The following is a 23,616-nucleotide window of genomic DNA, read 5'->3' as shown; positions in this document are numbered from 1 at the left end:
ACTATACATTTTTTATGTAAGAATATACTAAAAAGTACAATATGCAAGCAAAAAAGGGAATTGAAACATTAATTATATCAAATGATAATGCATGCTTATCATACCATGTGTATTTCCCTACTCCAAATTGTGAATTATTAGTTTGAAAAGCATTGCCTACAAATTGTTTACCCGCTTAAAATGCAATAACATCTGTACATAGAATACCAACTTAAAATGATTTATCAGACTCAAATAAAATAGTGCAAAACATGGCTAAAATAGGAAAAATAATAAATTAAGACAGAAAAAGATCTTATTGCCATTTAGTAATTTAATTAAATGTTCCGTATTTTGTTATTATACTTGTTAATCTATATAAGCATCCTGTCCATTTTTTGTATTATAATTTTAAAAGTCAGGAACATTTATTTCAAGTAATTAGTAAAATGAAAATAATATACAAATTTGTAACCTTTATTGAGAGAAAGAAGTGTTATTTTTGTTTCACATCAGTTTTCTTCAATAAAACATAAAACAAATTTCAGCTCTTCAAAATTAAAATACCAAATAATGCTGGGATATCTGCAATCAGTAACTAGATTCTTCTTCAAGTATCCAGTATATTTCAAAATGTATTTAAAAACTAAGGAGCACTTGGTGGCCAGCAACCAAATTACAACAAATGTCATTGAGTAGCAGGAACGTCGTGTTGAGGGTAGGAATGTCTGTAAATCCTATACTTGTAACAAGGCAGTGGAATGAGTTTAGAATAGAGTCCACTTTCTGAAGATGGGTGTAATAATTCTCTAAGGAACATACTCATGTTTGTCCTAGAGGCACAAAAAGTGTTCTTCTCTGAAAGCAAAATAAATTATTAAAACAGTTCATCCTAAAAAGTAAAAACAAAAATAATCATATTAATAAATTCCATAACAGCATTATAGTAGCAAAAGATTAAAACAAATTAACATATTTTCAATAAAAAGTCACAGAAAAACAATGAAATCTAGTGTGCTATATAAAATGAATTGGGGGTCATCTGCTAAAACAATGACAACTAGTGTGCTGCATAAAATGAATTGGGGGGGTATCTGCTAAAGGTCAATTTATTGAAACAGTGCTAAAAAATCACTAATTTTAGTGAATTAAAGATCAGTTTCCTAATCACCAAATTATATTAAAGAAAAATCCACCGACACATCACCAGTTTTCCAAACGTCTGGAAAAAAAGCAGACATTGCAAAATTGCCAATTTCTCATTGAGAAAAAGTAAGTATAGAAAAGTGAATCTATGACAGATTTGTTCATTTATTTGATCTTAGAAGACACAATGTTCTCACTGGCTTTAAACACTCAAGATTAGTTCAAATTCAGTGATATTGAAAAAAAAACTCTTATGTAAGACAAGGATTGAAATAACGTGCCAATTCATTTCAATGTTGTTTACACAGGTGAGTTAATAAAATGAATTAATTAATTGTCTTCTTGAAATTAATGTGAAAAGCACCATATATAGAAGTTTCACGATGGGCTAATAACTGATGTGATTCTTTGTATAGTGCTGTGTAATATGTAGGCGATATATGAATAACTGCAAATAAATAAATAAATAGGAGTTTCCCCGAGATTTTTAAGTCTCTCCGGCAAATATTTTTTTTTTAAATCAAAGGAAATCGCTAAAAGTCACTTCTTTATAGAAAAGAAAGTTGAAACAATCTCCATTTTCGTATGTGATTTATAGTGATTTTAATCAATTTAGTAGATCATCCACTTAGTATCAGTTGAACAAATATCAGATGATGATATTTCATTATATAACATGCAGTTAAACAAACTTACATTACCAATAAATAAGTTAAAAATACTGCACAATAAGTATAAAATGAAATACAAAGGATCTAAATAAATATAGTCATCATTGGTTCTCCATGACTGTAAATTAATAAGACATGATCCAATTTAGCTGAAAAAAATTATGTTTACTAGAATGTCCATATTTTGTATTTAAAGGGACACTAACAACTAGCAACTACATTTCACATGTTCGTATAAACAAATAGATTTATTTATACTGTTGATCTATCAGTTCATTACTACAACTTACAACAAATATGCAAATTATAAGATAAATAGTAACAGGTATACAGTTCCCAACAAAATATATAAAATATAATTGTAGGTTGATTGCTATTAGCCAAATCAATAGCAATCATTTTAATTTCTGCATGTAGATTATATTTATGGGTTGAAAACAACCTAAATCTTGATAACTTTAAATAAGCAGGTATTTTATGATATGAGCTACTATATAAATAAAAAAAGGAAATGTGGTTTGATGTTAATATTAATGAGGAAAACTGGACTACTATAAGATAAGCCATTTCCTGTACAGTATGACATTTTACATTTTTGCTGCTACGTTTGCATTTTAAAAAATGGGGAAGAAAGTTAAAGTAAAATTATATTTATACTTTATAATATATATATATATATATATATATATATATATATATATGTACAGCATGTGATACCATGCCATATAGATAGGCCTGGAAATCACAGACATGCAAACCTATGTTTAAGCATATGAATAAATACCCTAACATTAGTGGAACTCATATGGGTGTTACTAGAACCATATTGTCTCTCTCTTATAGGAAATCCCACTGACCATGTCGCTGAATTTCCTGCTGGTCATTGGTGGGCTTATGATACATGTGCAATGTGAACTTTATTAAACTATTGTACCTGTATATCTAGAAAGCAAATGGATGTCCGGAAGCACATCAGAGGGAGTGGATGTGTATGCTGATGTAGCATTTACAAGGATTGTCTCCTGAGTATTAGATAGCCACCAAGTTAAAACAGATTAACAGTCTGACCACCATGGTAATAAGCAACTTCACAAAATTTGTGAATCACTAATCCAGGTACATGGCTAAAACATTGAGTCTGTGTGGGAAATAGACATATAGCAAACCTTTTTTAGTATAAGGTGTTAGTTCATACTTGCTTATCCAGACCCCAACGAGAGCAGGGCACCATTCTGGATATCGCCAACTTCCCTAGTGAAATGGGTGGAGCTTGATGATGCGGTTCATATCATAATAGCCCCACCCACCAGTGCACAATGCTGAGAATCACGGCATTGCAAAGTAGGGATAGGGCCATGATGATGCAATTATCACTGCCCCTACACTTGCTCTGTGGAGTTCCCATAGGGGAGACCAACCAAGTTCGCAAGTATGTGTTAGTGTCCCTTTAATGATGTTAACCATATTTAAAAGAATTAAAAAAAATAAAACATGCCACATTTTGTTTTCTTACCTTGAGTCTGCTCCTCATACCCTAGTTGTGTTGTATTCAGTTTCATGTTTGTTTAGAGACCCAATGAGGCAGAACCTGGAATGTTATGGCTATTTCATTCAATGTGTTTGCATAAAACAGATTACATTCAGAAATGGTTTTAAATAACAAGTCACACAATACAAGAAACACACTGGCATGCAAAACACACTAAAGAAGAGAGAGATTTTAAGAGATAAGTGATTTTAATGTGCAAAGAAAGTATGTAGTGCATGTAAACAAACACATAAGCACAACTATGCATGCACTACAAACACAGATAAACATACAAATAGTGCTATAACATCCAATGGTTCATGGAGGGGTTATTTCCCTAAAAAAATGTCTAAATAACTCTTTACAGGCATTTAGTGTGCATTATATAATAAAAAAAAGAGTTTTGCATTAAAAATCCTGTTAGGTATTTTTACAGATTCATAAAACAGAACCGCATGTCATATCTAGTAATATTTAATAAACAGTACTTTTTATTGGAGCTAAAATTTGAAGTCTCATATGCTAGTATGATAGTACATGCATTAAGGGACATGGCAAAGTTTGAAATATTAAAAAGTGCAATCCATATATTGAAATGTAATCATTCTCTATAAACAAGGTCAGTTAAAGCATAATGATCTATAAATGGGTTATAATTTACTATTTTTATTTATGAACCAGTGAAGATTCGAGGAAAAAAATATTTTAGAATTATTTAAAAGAGAAAGGAAATCTCTCTTTTGTTATGGCAAATAGATGTGTGCTCATTCTAAAAAGATTTTTTAATATGTCTGTTTTTTTCTTTCAGGGAATAAAAACAAATGAAAAAGGATCATGTACAGGAAATGATGAAACAAAAATATGAAATTAAGTAAATATTTGGAGATAACAGAAAGTCCTTAGGTAATAGTCTTCATCAAAAATTTATTGATACTGACCGCTGGACAGCTTTGTCATGTCTGGATAGCCTGTGGCTTGTGGTAGGGACTTCTTCAATCTCATCAATGTCACATGAGTCTGCCGCATCCTGTGAATAACTATGCTTCATTACAAGGATGTTTCTTCTGTTCATAGGCTGTAAATTGGTTTTAACAGGCTGGTTTGGTGTGTCTGTTAGTATGGTAGCCTCCCTTGTACTAAGGTTACTACGGCTGTCCTTAGTGCTAGACAGTAGTGATCCACAGTGATGGTCATGAATGCATTTTGAAGATGATCTCCGTAGTTTATGGTAATTTTCAAAATCATCTGCAACATCCGCAATGTCAGCTGCAGCTCCTGTACCTCTAAGAGTGCATAACTCATAATGGGGAGGCTCAAAGACCTCCTGGAATACTGTTTGGTCGAAGTCTCCTTTCCTTTGGACAAACTTTTTACGAGGTTGCTTGATCTGTACAATTACAGATATAATAATAAGGATGATAACAATGCAAGAGGAGACCCCAATAACTGTCCCACTGGTATTTGTAAGCTGGTCCAAAAGATTTGATTTTCTTTTTTCTGTAGGGTAAGAACATTTAGTAAGTAGTGCAAGAGAAAAAGAAAATATGCTACAAATCGATAGACCACAAAGGTAGACGTCCCATTAGTGGCTTAGTCTATTGCAGGTTTCACTTTTATAACTCTGTTTTTACCAGCAACGTTCATCACCATTCATTTAATGGATGCAGAGATGAGAAAATTGGAGTAACATTTTTCATAAACAGTCACTTTATGTATCATGTTAATTGCTGATCTTTCAGCAGGCATACCTTAGAGGCGGGTGAGTGCAAAGTACTGAGGCTTACATTGGGTGCCCGGCAGTGGCTATTATGGTGGGAGCAGATGGGTGAACTTATGCTGTAAGCCCACAGTGACACAACAGCATGCCATACTGTTACAAAGTGCTTTACTTAGCTAAAGCTGATCTCTGTATTTGACAGTTTCCTTCTAAATGAACGGGGTATTTTAGGTTAATGAGAGTAGCATCAGAAAGGACAAGTGCAGAAAACTGGCATGGTTAGTCATAGTTTGTGTCCTGCCCACTTTAACCCAAAATGCCCTAGTTGTTTCAATTTTTCACTGTCATACATCTTTAACACTAGAGGTGGTCCAACCATTTTATTACAAATTCTTGTAATTGGGAACACTTTGCGTCGAAAATTCGAAGACATTTTTTTGTAAAATTTCATATTAATGTTAATTTCATATAAATAATTTTGTAGTTGGTATGACATCAATTTAGCTTCCTGTGGGAGTCAGTTCCTTTTAAGTCTTAGGGCCTGAGTCACCTTGGCAAAACCATATTGCATTTGTAATGGAGGTAAATTTAAAATGTGGAGACAGATTTATAGTTGGGATAGGGCATGTTCTAAATCAACTTTATATTTCAGTGTAAAAATAAAGCAAATAAGTATTTGTGTGCTAGATGAAAGAGCAGCCAGTACTTTCACACGTGCAAAATAATAAACTCATTTGCACCCCTTGCATTGTAACATGTTTTGTTCAGGATCAGATTTACTCCTTTTTTGCCAAGCTCCCCTTAGTGTAATCATATGCATTTAAGTCTCTGGTTGTAAATGATATTCTTACTATGCTATACACAATGATGACATTTAAGCATGATTTTGTCCTGTTTATGTGTTCTGCAAATCTTATCCCAAAGTAGCCAGGATCCATATTTTTTAAGGAACAAGGTAAAAACAGCAAGGTAAACAAGGTAAAATTAATGGCTTTGCCCTTTTCAAGATGTTTAAGTTTTTGGTGCTAAATTTAAGTCTTTGCTTCTAGATTTTGCCTTAACATTTTTGCCTTAACATTTTTAAAGCTTAATAAGGCAAAGAACATGGTCCCTTCCCAGTACTTATCTAAATTTCCTAACACTTTCCAACTTAGCCACATACTCATATGTGGGTGGCCATGTCCTTGAATATAATATTTTATTTCTGACATCTCATATTTAGGTTAATCAGCAAATGTTTCTGTAAGAGATTATTTGTGCGAGCAGAATTCCCTTGAGACTTGCAGATGTTTATATGGATCATAATAAATCCAGTCTTTCAAGAATGAGAAGGACTGCAAAATGTATCAATGTGTATAGTACCTATCATGTGTTAATTAGAACATGGCAATATTGTGCAGAGAGGTTCTGCAAATTGTTAGCACATATGGTAAAACAGAGTATGTGGTTCTGCATGGAGTGGAGGTCATTTGTGATGTGCCCTACAAAACACACTACACTTCAATGGTCTACACCAGTGTTTCTTAACTCCAGTCCTCACTGAATCTCAACAGCTCATGTTTTCAGGATTTCTTTAATCATGTACAGGTGACTTAGTCTACTTGACTGGTTCAGTAATTATCCCACCTGTTCCACAGACAGAAATCCTCAAAAGATGAGCTGTTGGGGTTCAGTAAGAACTGGAGTTAGGAAACACTGGTCTACACACATAAAGTCTACCCTCCATTCTCATGTACCACCTCCACAGATCAAAACTAATACACCTTCAATATTACCCTTTTCAATCACAGATATTAATTTTTTTGAATTCTGCAATTGCAGTGACTTGCAGACAACTGTTCTAAAGCAACCATTGCCATTTAGCGATGTTAGTGAGAAAGTTAAAACTATATATATATATATATTGTGGCAAAGAGGGATATTTGCCACAGTTCTCTGTTAGTCTGGAGCAGCAAGCTGCAGTCAGGGTTACGTTTTCCCTAGGTTCCTCTTTGAGCACACAAACACACACACACACACACACACACACACACATACACAGGTATTTCACATGGGTGTGCTTGGTTTGCTGTGATTTGTTTGTAGTGCTTGGGGTGGAGGATAAAGACACCTTGTGTATGTGTGGGTGGCACCACCGATACCAGTAAGTGGCCGGCGAGTAGACAGGGAAGTAATGTCTAGCCAGATGTAGGTGGTGGGGATTTTCGTGTACTGTTGCTGGATATGATTGCTGTACCAGCATTGGAACTGTTTTACCATCCAGACAAGTGCTAATAAACAGCTAAATGGCTCAGCATACCTGTGTCCGATTCCTGTTAATGGTGTACTTTCTCACAATATATATATATATATATATATATATATATATATATATATATATATATATATAATCACTAAATGCACTGCTTTTAGCAGTATTATTAATGAAGGAAAATACAATTAGGAAATATAGTTGGTTGCAGAAGAATGTAAGTTCAGCAAAATGGGTGGAAAAGTAGTTTTGCTCTCACTAAACATGTACTAAGACATTTTAGCTTCCTATTTAAACAACAATTAATATTTATTTGAGCTTTAAATTAATGATTTTATATAATAAATTTATGTTTTATATATTACCTTTGCAATGGTTTTCATCCCAAGGGTATACACAGTTCTGAACTCCGTTGCAAACCAATGTATTATTAATGCACATATTACTATGACAAAAAAATGAATTTGCTTCACATGGAGCTAAAATAAAAGAGAGAGAAACATTAAAATGATTAACAGAAAGTAATAATTATGTGTAACAATGTTATTACATACTTATGTAAAAGTATAGAACAGGGGCGGACCCAGTCATTTGTCCTACCCCGGGCGATTTTAGGGGGGGGGGGGCGATTTAGGCCCCGCCCCCATTCTCTGTTCTACGGCTGTCGGCGGCTGCACAGAATGTGCAGGTCCGTTCAGCAGTGACAGTGTGCTGTCCCGCTGCTTTGATTGTGTTTAAAACACAATCAGAGCAGCCGGGCAGCCCCGAACGCCCCCCCCCCCCCCCCTGGATCCGCCACTGATATAGAAATACAGAGGTCCATTTACAAACTGAAAAAATGCAAACCAGCGGTGCTTCTTAAAATGTACAAGTCTCCTGCTTGTCTACCTAGTGATTTCCAAGGTACAGAAACATTTCTCAGTCCTCAGCACTGCCTCTGTAAAATAAATCTTCACCCAAGTATGCAGCTTTGTGGATACACCTGAAAATGGGCATGTTTGAAAGAGTATAATGTCATTTTAAAGTCCAACCTACTAATACTAGAGGTCAATCTCTTTCATTAACTTAAACTTTTCAGTTTTCATCCAAAGATACTACTGGGTTTAACTTAATTTATATCTTGAATCAATCATGGATATGTTGACTATATTTATTACATGTCACCTTTGAGTGTTTGAAGTAAAGTCATAGACTGAGCATTAGATAGGGGGAAGCATGGGTCTCTGCAGCATGAATTTCAGAGAAGGCAAAATGGTACAAAATCATGTGGGTACTGTGAAGCTGCTCTGCACCACTAGAGGGGGAATTGCCAGGCAATAAAGGGGTTGTACCTAATTTTCAAGAATTAGGAAGTTCTATCAAGGAAATTATTTTAAAATGTTAGCAAACATAGCAAGCAAAGTTGGAGTGGTTTTAATGAAATCTAAACTACTGAAAAATAACATTCTAGAGCATTATTTTATTTAATTTTGTACATAATAAGAATTGAAATGCATTTCATGAATTGCTGAACAAGCTTTAGGAATACACTTACTCCAAGCAGAGCCTATGTCTGCAAAAGCTCTAAGCTTATATGTATTGTATGCGTAATATCTGTATAAGTGCACTCTGACGCAAGGTCAATAATAGCATTTCTAGCAGCAAGCAAGTTTGCTTTGATGTCACTGTAATACATGGTTTATCCAAGTTACACTATTACCTCTGAGGGCAAGCTACAAGGGCCTCCACTTGCCACCAGAGTAATGGAGACACCAGCCCCTAACACTAGGGTGTCTATTTCGTTCTTGAAAAAAAGCAGATGATACTTTATGTGGCTCACTGGAGACTGGCTGTAGCAGCCTCTTGTAACTCCCTCCTATGACAAAATCCAGTAGAGGGGGAAGCAGCATCCTTAATTGTTGTACCAGTGAAGAACCCCATGGCAATAGGGTCCCTAATAGCACAGAGAAGCGATGAGAGGCTCCTGTTAAATGAATGTAGGAAGCTTGTGGTGTGAAACACAGCTCTCTATGAAGTAAAGCTCATAAAGAAATGTACTTTCCCACAGAGGTACAACTGGAAAAGTGTGTCTAATTAAAAGTATAGGATGAGACCCGATTCCAAAAATGTAAGTCTAATTTAATGAATCTTATCCCAAGAAACAAAAATCTAAGTTTTGCATGTTGGAGCACATGTAGGTGAAAAAGACACAAAAGTATTTGTACACAGCAAAGAATACCCCAGATCCGTCCAACTCCTCCCTTTGGTCTGAGTAAACTTTGGCAGAGTGCTACTATCTTGGCACACAAAACTACTTGCTTCCCTATAAAATTAGATGCGGAAGCAGACATATGCCATCACAAAGAAGCATTTGTGCACCATATTTGAATATTTGCAGTTCTTAAAGATTTACAGTGTCAATCTTTCTGTAATAATTTCAAAAGATTGTAATGTGCAGAGCCTCAGGAACTAGAAAGAAATAAATCCTCAGATTCTAAAAATTAGTGTATTTTTGTTTCCCTCACTACAGTGCAATGAGAGACAGCAATAGTCTTCCAACCTTTTTCACTCACACCTTTATTTTAGGGTAAATGCACACCTTTAACACATCCCAAGTATTCCATGGCAGGAAACAGGTATCACACTTCTTAATAATAGTTTTGTTTTTGATGACATGTTGTTCTCTACTTTTGCAACAGATGGAACATAATGCTGAGTGCAATCTGGTACTCTCTGGATGGAGGAGGATGCACTGGATCATACCACTTTCTTTAGCTCTTATGACAGGAGACTGTTTAGATGGAAAATGTTAGTTTTTTGTTCTTGTTATGCTGTTTATCATTACCAATTCGCATATTGTTAAAATTATATGATAAGTATTTGCAAACACAGGCTGCCCAATATTTCAGGGTCCTGTACTAGGTTGCAGTACAGTAAGTGAATGGTTAATGGGAAGCGTCACATTATGACATGGAATGTTAGAGTCTTAAACAATCCTCATGAATTTACACTTGTTTTACCATCCTTCAAATATACTAACCTGACAATCCATCTCTATGAGATACATCTGCTACCTTATAATATACTGAGGCCTAAAAATACATTTATGAGATGGTGAGTTGGTGTCACTCTTATGTAAAACATTTAACATTTCAAGCAATGTAAGTTAAGATTGATCCAGAAAGGAGGTATATTTGTATTTCAACCAGAGCATAGAGATCAACCTCCGTGTTATATTGGAACTATATATACCAACTGTGAAGATACGTGGTTCCCAAATCACTCAGACACGGTATTAGAGGAAAAATGAAAGGATTATTTATTCTGCAGAACAGGATCAAATACAGCACGGCCCCTTAACGATAGCAGGTCCAACAAGTCAGGAAATCAGTTCAAATAAATCCAGTGAGATAGGTTCCACAGCACATCTCTGGCAGAGCATCACCTCTTGGCCAAAAGTTAGTCACACACGTCCAGCTCCCAGGGTATCCTCTTTTATCACCTCCTAATCCCACCTTGGGAACTGCCTGTCCAGGGGAGTTGCAAAAGGTCTCGATTGGTGGGCTGCTTACACTATCCAGCCCCCTCCCCTACCTCCCCAGGTGTCTTCCCTCAGGTGACCCCTGCTGGGTCCGGCTCCTAGCTGGCTGTAGAGCTCACTAGTGGACAATAGGGAGCAAACAGAAATAACAACTGTAGCTTAATTCACTCAACTCCTGAGTGTTCCCTGTGGAGGTGGAATTTAACCCCTGAAGTACTTTTCCAAGGAGATGTTATAGTTCCATCACTGATACTTCCTGATAACAACATGGCTAAAAAGTGCAGTTCAGGTATGGATAAGATTAAGGAGTTGTAACACCATACACCATGCCCGTTGCTTTACACCAACTCTAGCAAAATTAGCCATCATTAAATTAACAGTGATTTTTGCATTTTGATAAATTGTATAGGCCTGTCTAAGGACTCTAATACAGGATGATCTTCACCAGGGCAAATGATGATTGAATTGGGATGGTAAGATAACTAGAGGTATAAGTACTTGGGTATCTGCTATACACTGCCATGATAAACCTTATCCCATAGAAACTACATTTTCCTGGTAAAATGTCCATAGTTAGATCTAACAGAGGTATCTTGGAGCTCTACCTGGTCACTTTTATTTAGAGTTAGAAAAAACTCAAGGAAGAGCCATATGCAGACCTTACAAAACATGAAGCACAAGAAGCCATCAATGAGCTATTTAACAATAAGGTACTTGGCCCAAACGGCTTGCCTATAGAGTTATATAAACATAAAAAGTACATATTAGTGCCAGAACTACTTGACATTTAAAAAAGTGTTTTTCAGAACAATGCTCTTCCCAAGTCACTGCAGAGAGCTACAAATATATTACTTGTTAAGTTTCCTACTGACTGTGGTTCAAATAGGCCAATATCTTCTCTAAATAATATCTGGAACTCTTCATTAAAATTAGCAACATGCTTTATCCCTGGAAAAGTCACCCCCAAATGTACTGGTGCAAATGCAGCATGATGTTACTTGGCACAGGGCAATTTTTCTCTCCATGTCGCTAAGATCAAATTTGAATTTAACCAAAATTTCCTCAAAATATGTTAAAATAGTGTATTCTGCCTCAACGGATCACTATCACCTCTCATCGAATAACCACTTAATGGCATACTTAAAACACAGGGCTTACAGGGCTTTACATACTACCTGTGAACAAGTTTACAGTGCGTAAAGTTCTCTCTACAGGAAGCAACAGTCAAAGCAAAGTGCCTGACTTCAATACATAGTATAATAATAGAGGGGGAATGGGAAGACCAATTGTTATTACTGCTGCTCATATTGCTGGTGGGCAAAAATAAATGATATAATGTAGGATTGGCCAACCTGTAACTCTCCAGGTGTTGTGAAACTACACGTCCCAGAGTAAGATGGGGATTACCCTGATTGGCCAGGCCTGATATAGTGCATCAGGCTTATTAAATACCTCCAAATTGCATACAGTTCAAATTTTGTCAATGTATAAGTCTTAGATGCTACCAGAAAAACGCTGATTTCTGACACCTCATTTGGACGTGTTCTCCGAGGCCAATTTCTCAAGTGAAATATCAGATTTTCTTGGTGATTTACCACTGCTAATAACAATAACTAGCACCAGCACAGCTTTCTGAGACAAATTGATTTGAATTCTTTGCTAGGAAAACAATAGCCTTTATGGGGATGGCAAACACACATCTCACAATTAGCATATGGTAGCAATTAACAAACACTGTAATGCCATATATAGTATTAAAAAAAAGTAGTATATAAAATTAGACACTTTTTTAAAATCTGAAGTGACTGCTTATATTCTCCTTCTATGGTAGTCAGTGGACAAAGTGTGAATATTGAGCCCTGAGGTAGTGGAGAATATACAGTACGTTTCCTCTTATGGTATTTACTTTATGTGATGTATGCTGCAATGAACAAAGGTTTGCTCATTATTCTTTGGCGCTGAAGCAATAGCCCGTGATGATGATAATGCAACTTTTTGCTGAATACATTGTGTAATAATTTGTATATTTTGTGCACCTGTCATTTTGAAAAATAATATTAAATAAAGCAAAAGTTGTGAACTGTTATTCTAATGACCTTGCCCGATGGCGTGATTGTAGCCATTAAAGCACAAAAATGACTGAATAATATTTTCTGCATTTCACTAACTTTTTTATTGTAACAAGAAGGTATAAAACACTAGTCACTCAAATCTAGCTGGTGGAAATTATTTTGAAACTGCAAGTAATAAAATGCACAGTAGATGGCAGTGTTTGATCATAATCTGATGATCTTCATAATCTTCACTATACATGATCCACAGGGATGTGAAATCTTGGTTATTTTTCCATTTCAAGTGACTTGAAAAAAATTATAACAATTCAAAAAAAACCATGTGCTTCATGCGGTATATTACAGGTATGATAGTAAAATGGAATTACAGCACTAGCTGCAAGTCGTTACTCTTAAGAAAAAAATGTTTATATTTTCTAGGGTGTAGTAAGATCTCAGAGCATTCAAGGTTTCTGGTAGCTACATGTCTATTATTATATTTTTTCATGTCATACTCTAAGAACTTTCAGCAGTTTCCTGGAAGCCTAAAACTATTTAAACTCATGAATTCCAATTACTGCTCGAATACTGCATACTGGACCTGCTTCATTAAGGAACGTATGTCCATTTACGTAGTGTACTTCATTTTTCATTCTGCACATGCGTGAAACCAAACCATATGTGCAATTCATATTTGCACAAAAACGACACTTGCTATTACCTACGAGAAGAGGGCAAAACAGGGTGGGGAAGGGTGTACTCACTAGTTAATGTCCAGTAAGGTCACAGCAACATCCGATTCAAGATTTAGGTATCTCTAACATACATCTTTTTCAGTTGTAACATTTGCACCTGTTACAGACCAGGGGGTTAATGTATCATACCCTGTTTTTTTCATCTCGCGGGAGATCGGCATCTTCGCAGCTAAAATTTAAAGGGGCGATGGCTTGTAAAGGCAAGCTTGCCTTTACAACCCATCACCCCTTTAAATTTTAGCTGCGAAGATGCCGATCTCCCGCGAGATGAAAAAACGGGGTATGATACATTTACCCCCAGGTGTAGGTGCTGAGTCATAGTGATGACACTCGTATATGTATGCTAGAACATGTGTTTGTAATCAATAGCAACTGTAAAAATGCATTTTATGTATATTAGACGTTAAGAACACCCAGATAAATGTATTTAATGGAGACAAAAACTGTGAAAAAACCCACAGGACTTAACTCAATGTAGTAAAATCTTATGAGCAGGAATCGCTAGCACGGAGATAGAAAAAATGGGGCCAAGATCACATCCCCTAAATCAACTCAAGAGGCAGCAATAATGTAATTACAGTGTGAGGGGTCCCAGTTGCCCTGGCATGAGAGTGAGTAAACCCCTTCTTGGGGACCACCTCTGCTGCAAGTCTCGGGCAGTCCCTGTTACCCCGGGGTTGGACGAAACTTACTGATTTAATGATTTTTCCATCCTCCCTCCCACATAAATAATTATAAGTCCCCTAGTTTACTTCAGAAGGGCAGCATTACGGCACAGAGCATATAAGGCTGCTATTAAATTGACCTTAGTCTCTCTCGGTCTGTGTGTGTCTATGTTAGGGAACACCAAGCTTTGATTGTCACCAAGCTTTGGCATATACGCCTGCATACTGAATTAATTTTAACCATACATGCCACTTTTAAAAATTTAAAAGGATTAAACTAAAATGAACATGTTTATTAAAAATGTACTGCAGCATACATTTCTGTATGATGCAAAGTTTAAATAATCTAAAGTGTCAAGAACTTGGCAAAATATGAGGGCTTAGATTGAAAAGCACTTTGATTTCATACCACATGGAGTAACAAAGCAGAAGAGCAGATGTGTCAGAATGTTGAAACTGGTTAGAACAAAATAAATACAAGTTTATGGTAGATATGGTCAAGGAACCGAGCCCACCCGAACTTAGCAGATCCGAGTCGAACCGGCTTGGTAATTTCATGAGCCCTCGGAATTGAAAACGAGGCAAAACATCATTGTTACATCGTCGGATCTCGCGAGTTTTGGATACTATAAGTACAGCCCTCCATGGCGATCCAGCGCCATTGTACAGAGCGACACAGAAGGGGTATCACTGTTCTTGGCAGTCTCTAGTGCAGTTCAGCAGCGTTATAACTAGAAAAGAAAGAGGAGGGGTAGCAATGTTCTTCAAAGTCTCCACTACTGAGTTATAGTTCACACAGAAACAGTAGAGCTCCATTGCTAATTGTCATTGCTGAAATAAAAATAATAGGGCTGGCAGTCTTGTTATAAATCTACAGTCACATTGTACTGTGTTTCATAGCTAACACACAAACAGGAGAGGTCCATTGTTACATTGCTAATTGTCATTACTGAAATAGAAATAATAGGGCTGTCAGTGTTCTTCAAAATCTGCAGTCACAATTTACTGTGTTATCAAAATGGATTCACAACAGTACACAGAAGACTAGGAGCACCAAGCAGCTGCTGGCACCAGTCATGATGATAGTAATCCGTCTACGTCATCTGCTAAAGCCTATGTTCAAGTTCATAGTGTTCTTAATTCAGGGAAACAAATATGTAAAAAAAAAACTTTTACCTTGGTAAAGAAAAAAAACATGTAATCCAGGCAAGGTAATCTACAGAAAAAAATAAAATTGCCAACATGCCATACTACACACACAGTGGCAAGTAAAGAATGAGGCCTTCCCCTTTCTCTATGAGTGCTAGTTCTGCAACTGTCACTGAGACATCTTATTGTAAGTTCAGTCATGACCAAGCAAGACCTTGTCATTCTGACTCCAAAAGTGGTGTCCAAATACTTTTACGTGTAAAACCCGAGCTGTAAGGAAACAGTAAGGCATCTGAGGAAAATGTATGTTTAGATTCAGAAATGACACAAGTCCCTGAGGAGAGTCTATCCACAAGTGCTATGTGTAGGCCTGATCTTTCTGATAGTGTACCCATAAAGAAGGCCCCTTTCAGCATTTCTGCAGATGTCTGCATGAGCAGCCCAAGTGTAGCTGGAGATACACAGAGGATGCCCCTTTGGAATTGCAGCAGGATGAGGGGTTATTTGTGTAGCTGACGAGGGCGCTAATGAGGATGCTAATGAGGATGATGTTGTTTGTGTAAGTCCTGCATCAGTGGAAGCAGTTCTTGCACGTGATAAGAAGATGGCCCTTATCATGCCTGGGCATAACACCAAAGAATCCACCTCTTATATGTGGAATTATTTCTACCCAAATCCTGACAACAGTTGTCTAGCCATTTGTAGTGTTTGTAAAGCCTTCTCTCAGCTACATCCCAACACATGCAGGCTACTCTGTGTTTCACCAGTTTCACTAAGAGGCATACAGCTGACAATCTGTTACAAAAACTAAGGGATGTCATTGCAACATTGCTAATCCCGCTTGGACTCTCCTCAAGATATGTCATTTCTGATAATGCAACCAATATTATGAGAGCATTACAGCTGGGTGAATTTCCTCATATTCCCTATTTTGCTCACACAATAAACTTGGTGGTGCACAGCTTCTCAAAACATAACAGGGATGTGTAGGAGATGCTGTCTGTGGCCCGTAAAATATCTGGACATTTCCGACATTCGACAACAGCTTTTAGGAGATTGCAGCAGCTACAAGAGCAATTTAATTTGCCCTGCCACCAACTGAAGCAAGAGGTGGTGACAAGGTAGAATTCCACCCTGTGTATGCTTTTGAGGATGGAGGAACAGCGAAAAGCCATCCATGCTTACTCCACAAGCCGTGACATTGGGAATGGAGGGGGGATGTATTTTACTCAAGCGCAGTAGAGAATACTTTCTGTGTTGTGCAAGGTGCTGAAACCATTTGAAGTAGTTACCTGTGAAGTGAGTTCAGACACTGCTAGCTTGAGTCAAGTGATTCCCTTAATTAGACTTTTGGAAAAGCTGCTTGAGAAACTGATAGAGGAGATTAAAAAAGCAATTACGCTAAGTATGTCGGACTTGTAGATCAAATACTTTATTTGCTTCGCCAGGATCCAAGAGTTATCAAAATCTTGTAATCGGATCACTACATTTTGGCGACTGTGCGTGATCCTAGGTATAAGATCTATGTCTTCTTTTTGTTTCCAACTGACCCAGATCTGAAAAGATGCAATGAACTCCTGGAGAGCAAGATGACAGCTCAAGTGTTACGTGACAAGACAGCATCTTCTCCATCAGTTTCTCAGTCAACTGCTGCTAGGAAAAACTTAGCTTTCCCAAGAGACCATGGGATGATGCAGATGACTCAGCACAACATTTTATCATCTGTTCTGGTCTAAAAGAATTGACCAAAAAATGTGACACCTCTGCCGTAACTCCACCTGATCCTACTATCAACATCCAAAGGATGGTGGAGGAAAATTTTAACGACAGCATAGAAATAGACACATCAGACCGTCCCTTCACATACTGGGAGGAAAAAAAGGGAATTTGGAGACCCATGTACCAAGTAACTTTGCACTGCCTAAGCTGCCCACCCTCCAGTGTTTATTCGGAAAGAGTTTTCAGCACAGCCAGGAACCTTGCCAGCGATCGGCGTAGGAGGCTACTTCCTCAAAATGTGGAAAAGATGCTGTAAATAAAAATGAACTACAATTTCCACGAGGAAGGCCTTTCCCGCCAATTACATCAAAATACAGAGACTTCTGTATTTGTGGATTCCAGCGGTGATGAATTAATAATGAGTGAGGATGATGTACACACTGATGGTGAGGATGAGGTTTAGGATGATGACAACAACATACTGCCACAGTAGAGTTCATTAACAGCACTGTTACCTTAGGTGCCTCAAGCCCATTGTTAGCTTGTTTTGTGGGGGACTCAAACAAACCAAGCACATCAGCCACAAAAGTAGCACTCCTTGTCGCTGAAGTGCTTGGTTTGTTAAAGTGTGCATGTCCTTTTTAAGATCTAACTGCTATGTGTCAATGCTACCTACATGTGCTATATACTATTGTGTGCTTTGCAAAAATCAAAGACACCAATTGATGATACCGATGACTCAGCACAACATTTTGACATCTGGTCTTGTCTACGTTAAAAGATTTGACCAAAATTAGTGACACCTCTGCTGTAACTTCATCTGATCCTAATATCAAGTATCAACATCCAAAGAATGGTGGAGGATTATTATTACATTTTTTTGAACAGTATAAAGACAACAGTTTTATTAACAAAGAACAACGTTGATTGTAGAAGTAATGTAAGCATGGATGTCTAAATAGACTTGTATATGTGTTACTCAAACCTTCCACTGTGCTGCTGTTTCACCAGTATTGCACAAAGTGTTTCTAATCTGCACTTTACATCAAAGGTACCTAACTGTATTATAAATTATGTACCTCAGTTTCGAACCTCAGTGATGACCTTGCTTTTTGCTGTGAATTTCAATGGCTCTTTTTACTGCATTGTCTGGAACAAGATCCAGGGGTAAATGTATCAAGCTGAGAGTTTTCTGGCGGGTTTAAAAAGTAGAGATGTTGCCTATAGCAACCAATCAGATTCTAGCTGTCATTTTGTAGAATGTACTAAATAATTGACAGCTAGAATCTTATTGGTTTTTCAAACCCACTGGAAAACTCTCAGCTTGATACATTTACCTCCCGATATACTCATGCCAGAGTGATCACAGCCAATTTATGGACACCTGGCGGATTTACCCTTCTGAAGTTTGTTTTCAATCATCCAATCCATTGCTTCTCTCTCGTATGTGTGACCACATACTTTGTTTTTCACTAGGTTCATCATCTCCAGCCCGTCGGGGCACCCTGGATTGGTCTTAGTCTGATAAATGCAGGCACCCGGGAGGGGTCAGCGGTCATCGCCATGTATTAGCTGTAAAATTACCACAGTTATATAAGGAACGGGTGGAGCGATCAAATGAACCATAACTGATTTCATGAGCCATTCTCAATTTCACTGTACGGGCCGTGTGCTCAGGGTGACAGCGATCTCCTCGTCTTCATCATCATCATCATCATTTATTTATATAGCGCCACTAATTCCGCAGCGCTGTACAGAGAACTCACTCACATCAGTCCCTGCCCCATTGGAGCTTACAGTCTAAATTCCCTAACATACACATACACAGACAGAGAAAGGCACACACAGACTAGGGTCAATTTGTTAGCAGCCAATTAACCTACCAATATGTTTTTTGGAGTGTCTTCATCTTCCAAAGCTTAGTCTGCAGGGGCCAGTGACACACCCATTTATTTTCTGAGGTCTCTTAGCTGTTATTTAGACTGGACATGTTTATCGTCCTGCATCAGGGCCTCCTCTGAATTTTTCTTCTGAAGTGCAGTGTATCTCTCATGTACAAGCTCTCTTAAATACAAAATCTCATCCGTTGGGTTACATTTTAACTTAAGTATGGTCTCCTCAACCGCGTCTTTATATTGGTTTAAATCTCTGTTCAATGCAACGTATTCCAACATGACAGATTCAATGCTGCCCACATGTTCCGTGTCACAGTCTGTCTTAAGCAGATCTAATACCACTCTAGTTGTAATATCCATTCCTGTGTCTACATAAGTTTGGCAGTTCTTCAGGGATCAGAGGGAGGTATCCACAGAGGAGAAGGAGATTAAAGATGCAGCACGAGCAGACATGCTTTAATAATGTAGAGTTCATTGACAGCACTGTTAGGTTTAAGACAGCTAAGCTATTGATAGCTTGTGTTGTGGGGCCCAAACAAAACAAGCACATCAGCCACAAAAGTGGCACTGCTTGTCGCTGGAGTGCTTAGTTTGTTAAACTGTACATGTCCTTTTCAATATCTAATATAAGGGTGTGTGGGAGGGCCCCAGGACAATTCCATCTTGCACCACTTTTCTTTTCTGCCACTGCTGTGTGGCAATGTTTCCTAGATGTGCTATGTGCTATGAACTGCTGTGTGTTTGTGTCGCTGCTCTTTCGCTTAACATAGCATCTAGCCAGCTTGCTGCAGTCTTTGTCCGAGAGTGGATGAAAATAATATCGTGACCTGTGAGTTGGTCAAAATTGACTGGAAATGACTTTACTTGTTGTGCTCGCAGTGGAAGTCGGGCATGATGACGTCCGATATTCACTGCGAGCAACAGCACGAGGAGCGCAGCACGGAGCGTGGAGAAGGGGATCGGAAGGTAAGTTAAGGGGACGCTGAGTGAGCGCATGTAAAAAAAAAGTGACATAATAAATATATATATATATATATATATATATATATATATGCATGTATGTGTGTGTGTGTGTCACTTTTTTTTTTTACACACATATATGGGCCCCGGTGCACTGCTTTGCCCGGGGGCATAAAATGTTGTTAAGATGGCCCTGAGTTGCAGTGCTCTGCTCTGAAAATTGTGTTCAGGGTGAAAGAGGAACATAGAAAGCAATAGAATCGTGGCATTATTGTAAAGCAGTTCTGTAGAGATCAGTCAGCCAGAATGAGTTTGCTGATAAATTGCTTAAAATTTTAATCCTTCAGAGAGTTTATACAGACTAATGGCTACTGACTGCTATTAACGCATATATAATAATACTAGTATATAGACTGAGCTAGATATCATTCTGAACTAAGTAGTATATTTAGTGGAGAAAACAGTGTGCTTTTGCTGCATGACTATTAGCAACGAAATAAAAAAAATAGATTTTTATTTTATAAGTTTTTCTACTGAAAGTAATCTTGTGACAGAGACCCCAGAGGTGGGGTTGAAACGGGTTGGTGAACACAGAGGAGTAAATAGACAGCAGTATCCACTATTCGAATCTAAGGGGATTGTACAGCCGGGCTTGTACATCTCTATGCTGGTTTGATCTTATAACCAGTAGGAGTACATCTACTGGTCTACTTGTAGATCATTATAGATATATTTTTATGGAATGTTGTTTTTATCCTACTGATTTGGTAGGAGTGTATCTTAATACTTCATGTGATACTGTGGGATTTTATATTTTTGTGTGAATAAATTTGCTATCCTGAAGGTATTATGCAGATCCTTTTTTTCTTATCTCTCGCATATAAAATCTTGGAGAATATAAGATGTTTTAAATTGGAAGAGATCTTTATTGAAGGAGAAAATACCTTTTGAGTGAATTTGCACGCAATGTAAGTGTATTAACAAGCGGCATATATTTTTATTACTATACTCTTCCCACATGCGGAGCAATTAGGATATATTAATGAAGAGCACAAGTGGTTCTTTTCAGTATTAACATACATCTTTTGGTTTTAGAATTAATATATATTAATCATGTCCCAATTTCCATCTTTTGCATATATTATTATTGCTTTGGAAACAAACAATGGAACAGATGAAATAACTGGTTGAATACTAACTAAAGAAAGAACTTTATGTGGATTCATATCCTGCGATTGTTATTGATCCTACTATATGTGGAAAAGAAAGACTGCATTTTTATATTTATTTTCAGTTTTATTTTTTGTGTTGGACATTGTACATGATATCAGACTGGGTTTGAATACACCTCTGATATCTTGTTTATCTTACACTATGCTCCTGAGATACCTTGTATATTCATTGTGTGGGGCAGTGACATCTGAATTAATTTTGAAAAAAGTGAGAGTTTGCGTGTGAGGATCAATGCAGCTTCAACCCCCCCCCCCCCCCACCCCAGACAAAACGCTATATTTTTTTCTATTTTTCAATAGTTGTCAATTTCAATGGGTCATTCCGTAGTATCTATATTTAGATCTGGGTGTTTGCGTTTGAAGGTTTTTTCTGGGCAATTACAACATTCAGCAACCACATGTAGAACATTGCAGTGGCTGCAAAAAAATATCATCTACGATGCCACCAACTGAAGCAAGCCCATTAGCTAAAGTGATCAACAGCAAAAATGTAGTGAAAAATTCAAGAGATAAGAATTTTGAAATGCGTTGCACACACTAAATTTGGAAAGTCAGACAGCATGGATCATGGAGAGTGAAGAGGCAGTAACAATCAGATGTCAATAAATGGACAGTGGCCTCTGTAGATGTTTAGACAAGTAGATACCCAATTGTAAAGCACAATTTCATTTTCTGTATATAAATAAATGATTATGCTGATAGACAAAGGTGGCCTGCACCCATACCAAAAGCTTCAAAGACTAGTACTATGTATTTCTCAATGGGAAGAGCACTCATCTGTATACAAGAGCAGAGCTTTCAAAACATTGCCACTACATAAATAAATGTCAATAATGATAGACAACGGTGACTTGCATCCATACTACAAAACTTCAAAGACTGCACACACAATACATTTAGAATATTACAGGACATCTATCATAGATCTGTTCTGTCTCCTCTTCACACCTTTTCTGTTTTTTCTCTGCTTCTCATGTTGCTAATCTCTCTGCTTTTTGCTCACATTTTCACATCTTGTACATCTACTTCTGACTGTCATTTTCACACTTCTTCTATACCATTTTATTCTACTTTTCCCTCTTTTTTCCCCTATTTGCTCTCATTTTCATGTTTTCTTTATCTTTACTTTCTCTTTTTCTCTATCCCTTTAACTCGCCTTTTCACAATTTCTTTCTTTTTCACTTTCATTTTCACTGTTTTTTCTTTCTTTTCACTCCTCCTTTCACTCTTAATTTGCTCTAATTTAATCTTTTTCACACTTTAATTTGTCTTTTTTTGTTTTCTTTTTATACTTTATCTCTCTCCTTTCATAACTTTTCACTTTTAACTCTCATTTTCTCTCTCTCTTTCCTTTGCTACCTCCATTGTTTTCTACATTTCACTTTCATTTTGTTTCTCTTTTCCACTTTCCTTTCTCTCTTTTTCACACGTTTTCTTTCTCTTTTCACTCTCATTTTCTGTTTCCTTTAATATCTCTCTCTCCTTCTCATGGTGGCACTTAGTATGCATGAGTCTTTTATGGTACATTCTGTGTTTCATCAAGCAGAATGTGATAAGAAATGGCATGGAATAATGGAATATATCCAATAAAAGAGAAGTCTGTGAGCAACAAAAAAATGATAAAGAGAATTCTGTTTGGAACACTTAGGGACATATTTATTATCTATCCCTTTTTTTCCACAATCATTTTCATTCCTCATCACAATGATAAGGAACGAAAGATCACAAGCATGTATTAGAACCGTTCTGCTGTAGCAGCAGTCACGATAAACGGCTGCCTGGACAAACGCACATCTTAGATTTGTCCAGATCTAGATCTATTTCTATGGTCATTATTGCAAAGTGGGCCCTTTGCGATAGTGACCGGAGCGGAGAGCAGGTAAGATGCAATAAGGGATCCAAAGATCCCTCTACCGCAATACTCTCCTCTTCAGATGGTGCTAGCCATCAAGCACAAATATTTTTGGAACTTGTTAAATCACGCAAAATAGCCTATGGAGACTGCTTTTGCATTCAAAGAGACAGGGAAAGCAGCAAATATTTCCGTTATTTGCTGCGATGCCCTAATGATAAATTTACATGATCTTTAACTATGTGGCTATCCCCAAAAAACTGCTGTTTTCGGGAGATCTTAATGAAAAATTTGATTGATAAATAGGCCCCTGTAAGCCAAATTACTCCAGTGAAATGTGGGAAACTTTGAGCCAAATGTATATTGATGCCAGTATTCCACAAAATACTGCACATCTCTAATTAGTGATTTTTTTTATATCTTGACTGACACCAGGATTATGGTGCATAACTATTTTATTTTAAAGTAAGCAGATCAGAGCTATTACAGCATGAGACCCCAGATCTTAACTGACTAAAATATCTGA

The 23,616-nt window shown here is 37.1% G+C and overlaps 1 protein-coding gene across 3 annotated transcripts in view; it reads right to left on the bottom strand.

The window, feature by feature from the left end:
• Positions 1 to 435: 435 nt before the first annotated feature.
• Positions 436 to 23,616, bottom strand: part of NETO1 (neuropilin and tolloid like 1) — a 106,922-nt gene continuing 83,741 nt past the window's right edge. For 2 of the 3 annotated variants that reach the window (XM_075213238.1, XM_075213240.1), the window contains exons 8-11: positions 7,658 to 7,771; positions 4,263 to 4,821; positions 3,310 to 3,384; positions 436 to 871 (exon numbers count right to left, since the gene is read on the bottom strand). In XM_075213238.1, the coding sequence (XP_075069339.1) occupies positions 3,324 to 3,384; positions 4,263 to 4,821; positions 7,658 to 7,771 (734 nt within the window). In that variant the 3' untranslated portion in view covers positions 436 to 871; positions 3,310 to 3,323. The remainder of the gene's footprint in view (positions 872 to 3,309; positions 3,385 to 4,262; positions 4,822 to 7,657; positions 7,772 to 23,616) is intronic. The other variant, XM_075213239.1, reaches the window with a different exon arrangement.

This window comes from Mixophyes fleayi, chromosome 5 (genome assembly GCF_038048845.1).
Source record: "Mixophyes fleayi isolate aMixFle1 chromosome 5, aMixFle1.hap1, whole genome shotgun sequence".
Taxonomy (NCBI): domain Eukaryota; kingdom Metazoa; phylum Chordata; class Amphibia; order Anura; family Limnodynastidae; genus Mixophyes; species Mixophyes fleayi.
This window is presented reverse-complemented; position numbering and strand designations above follow the sequence as displayed.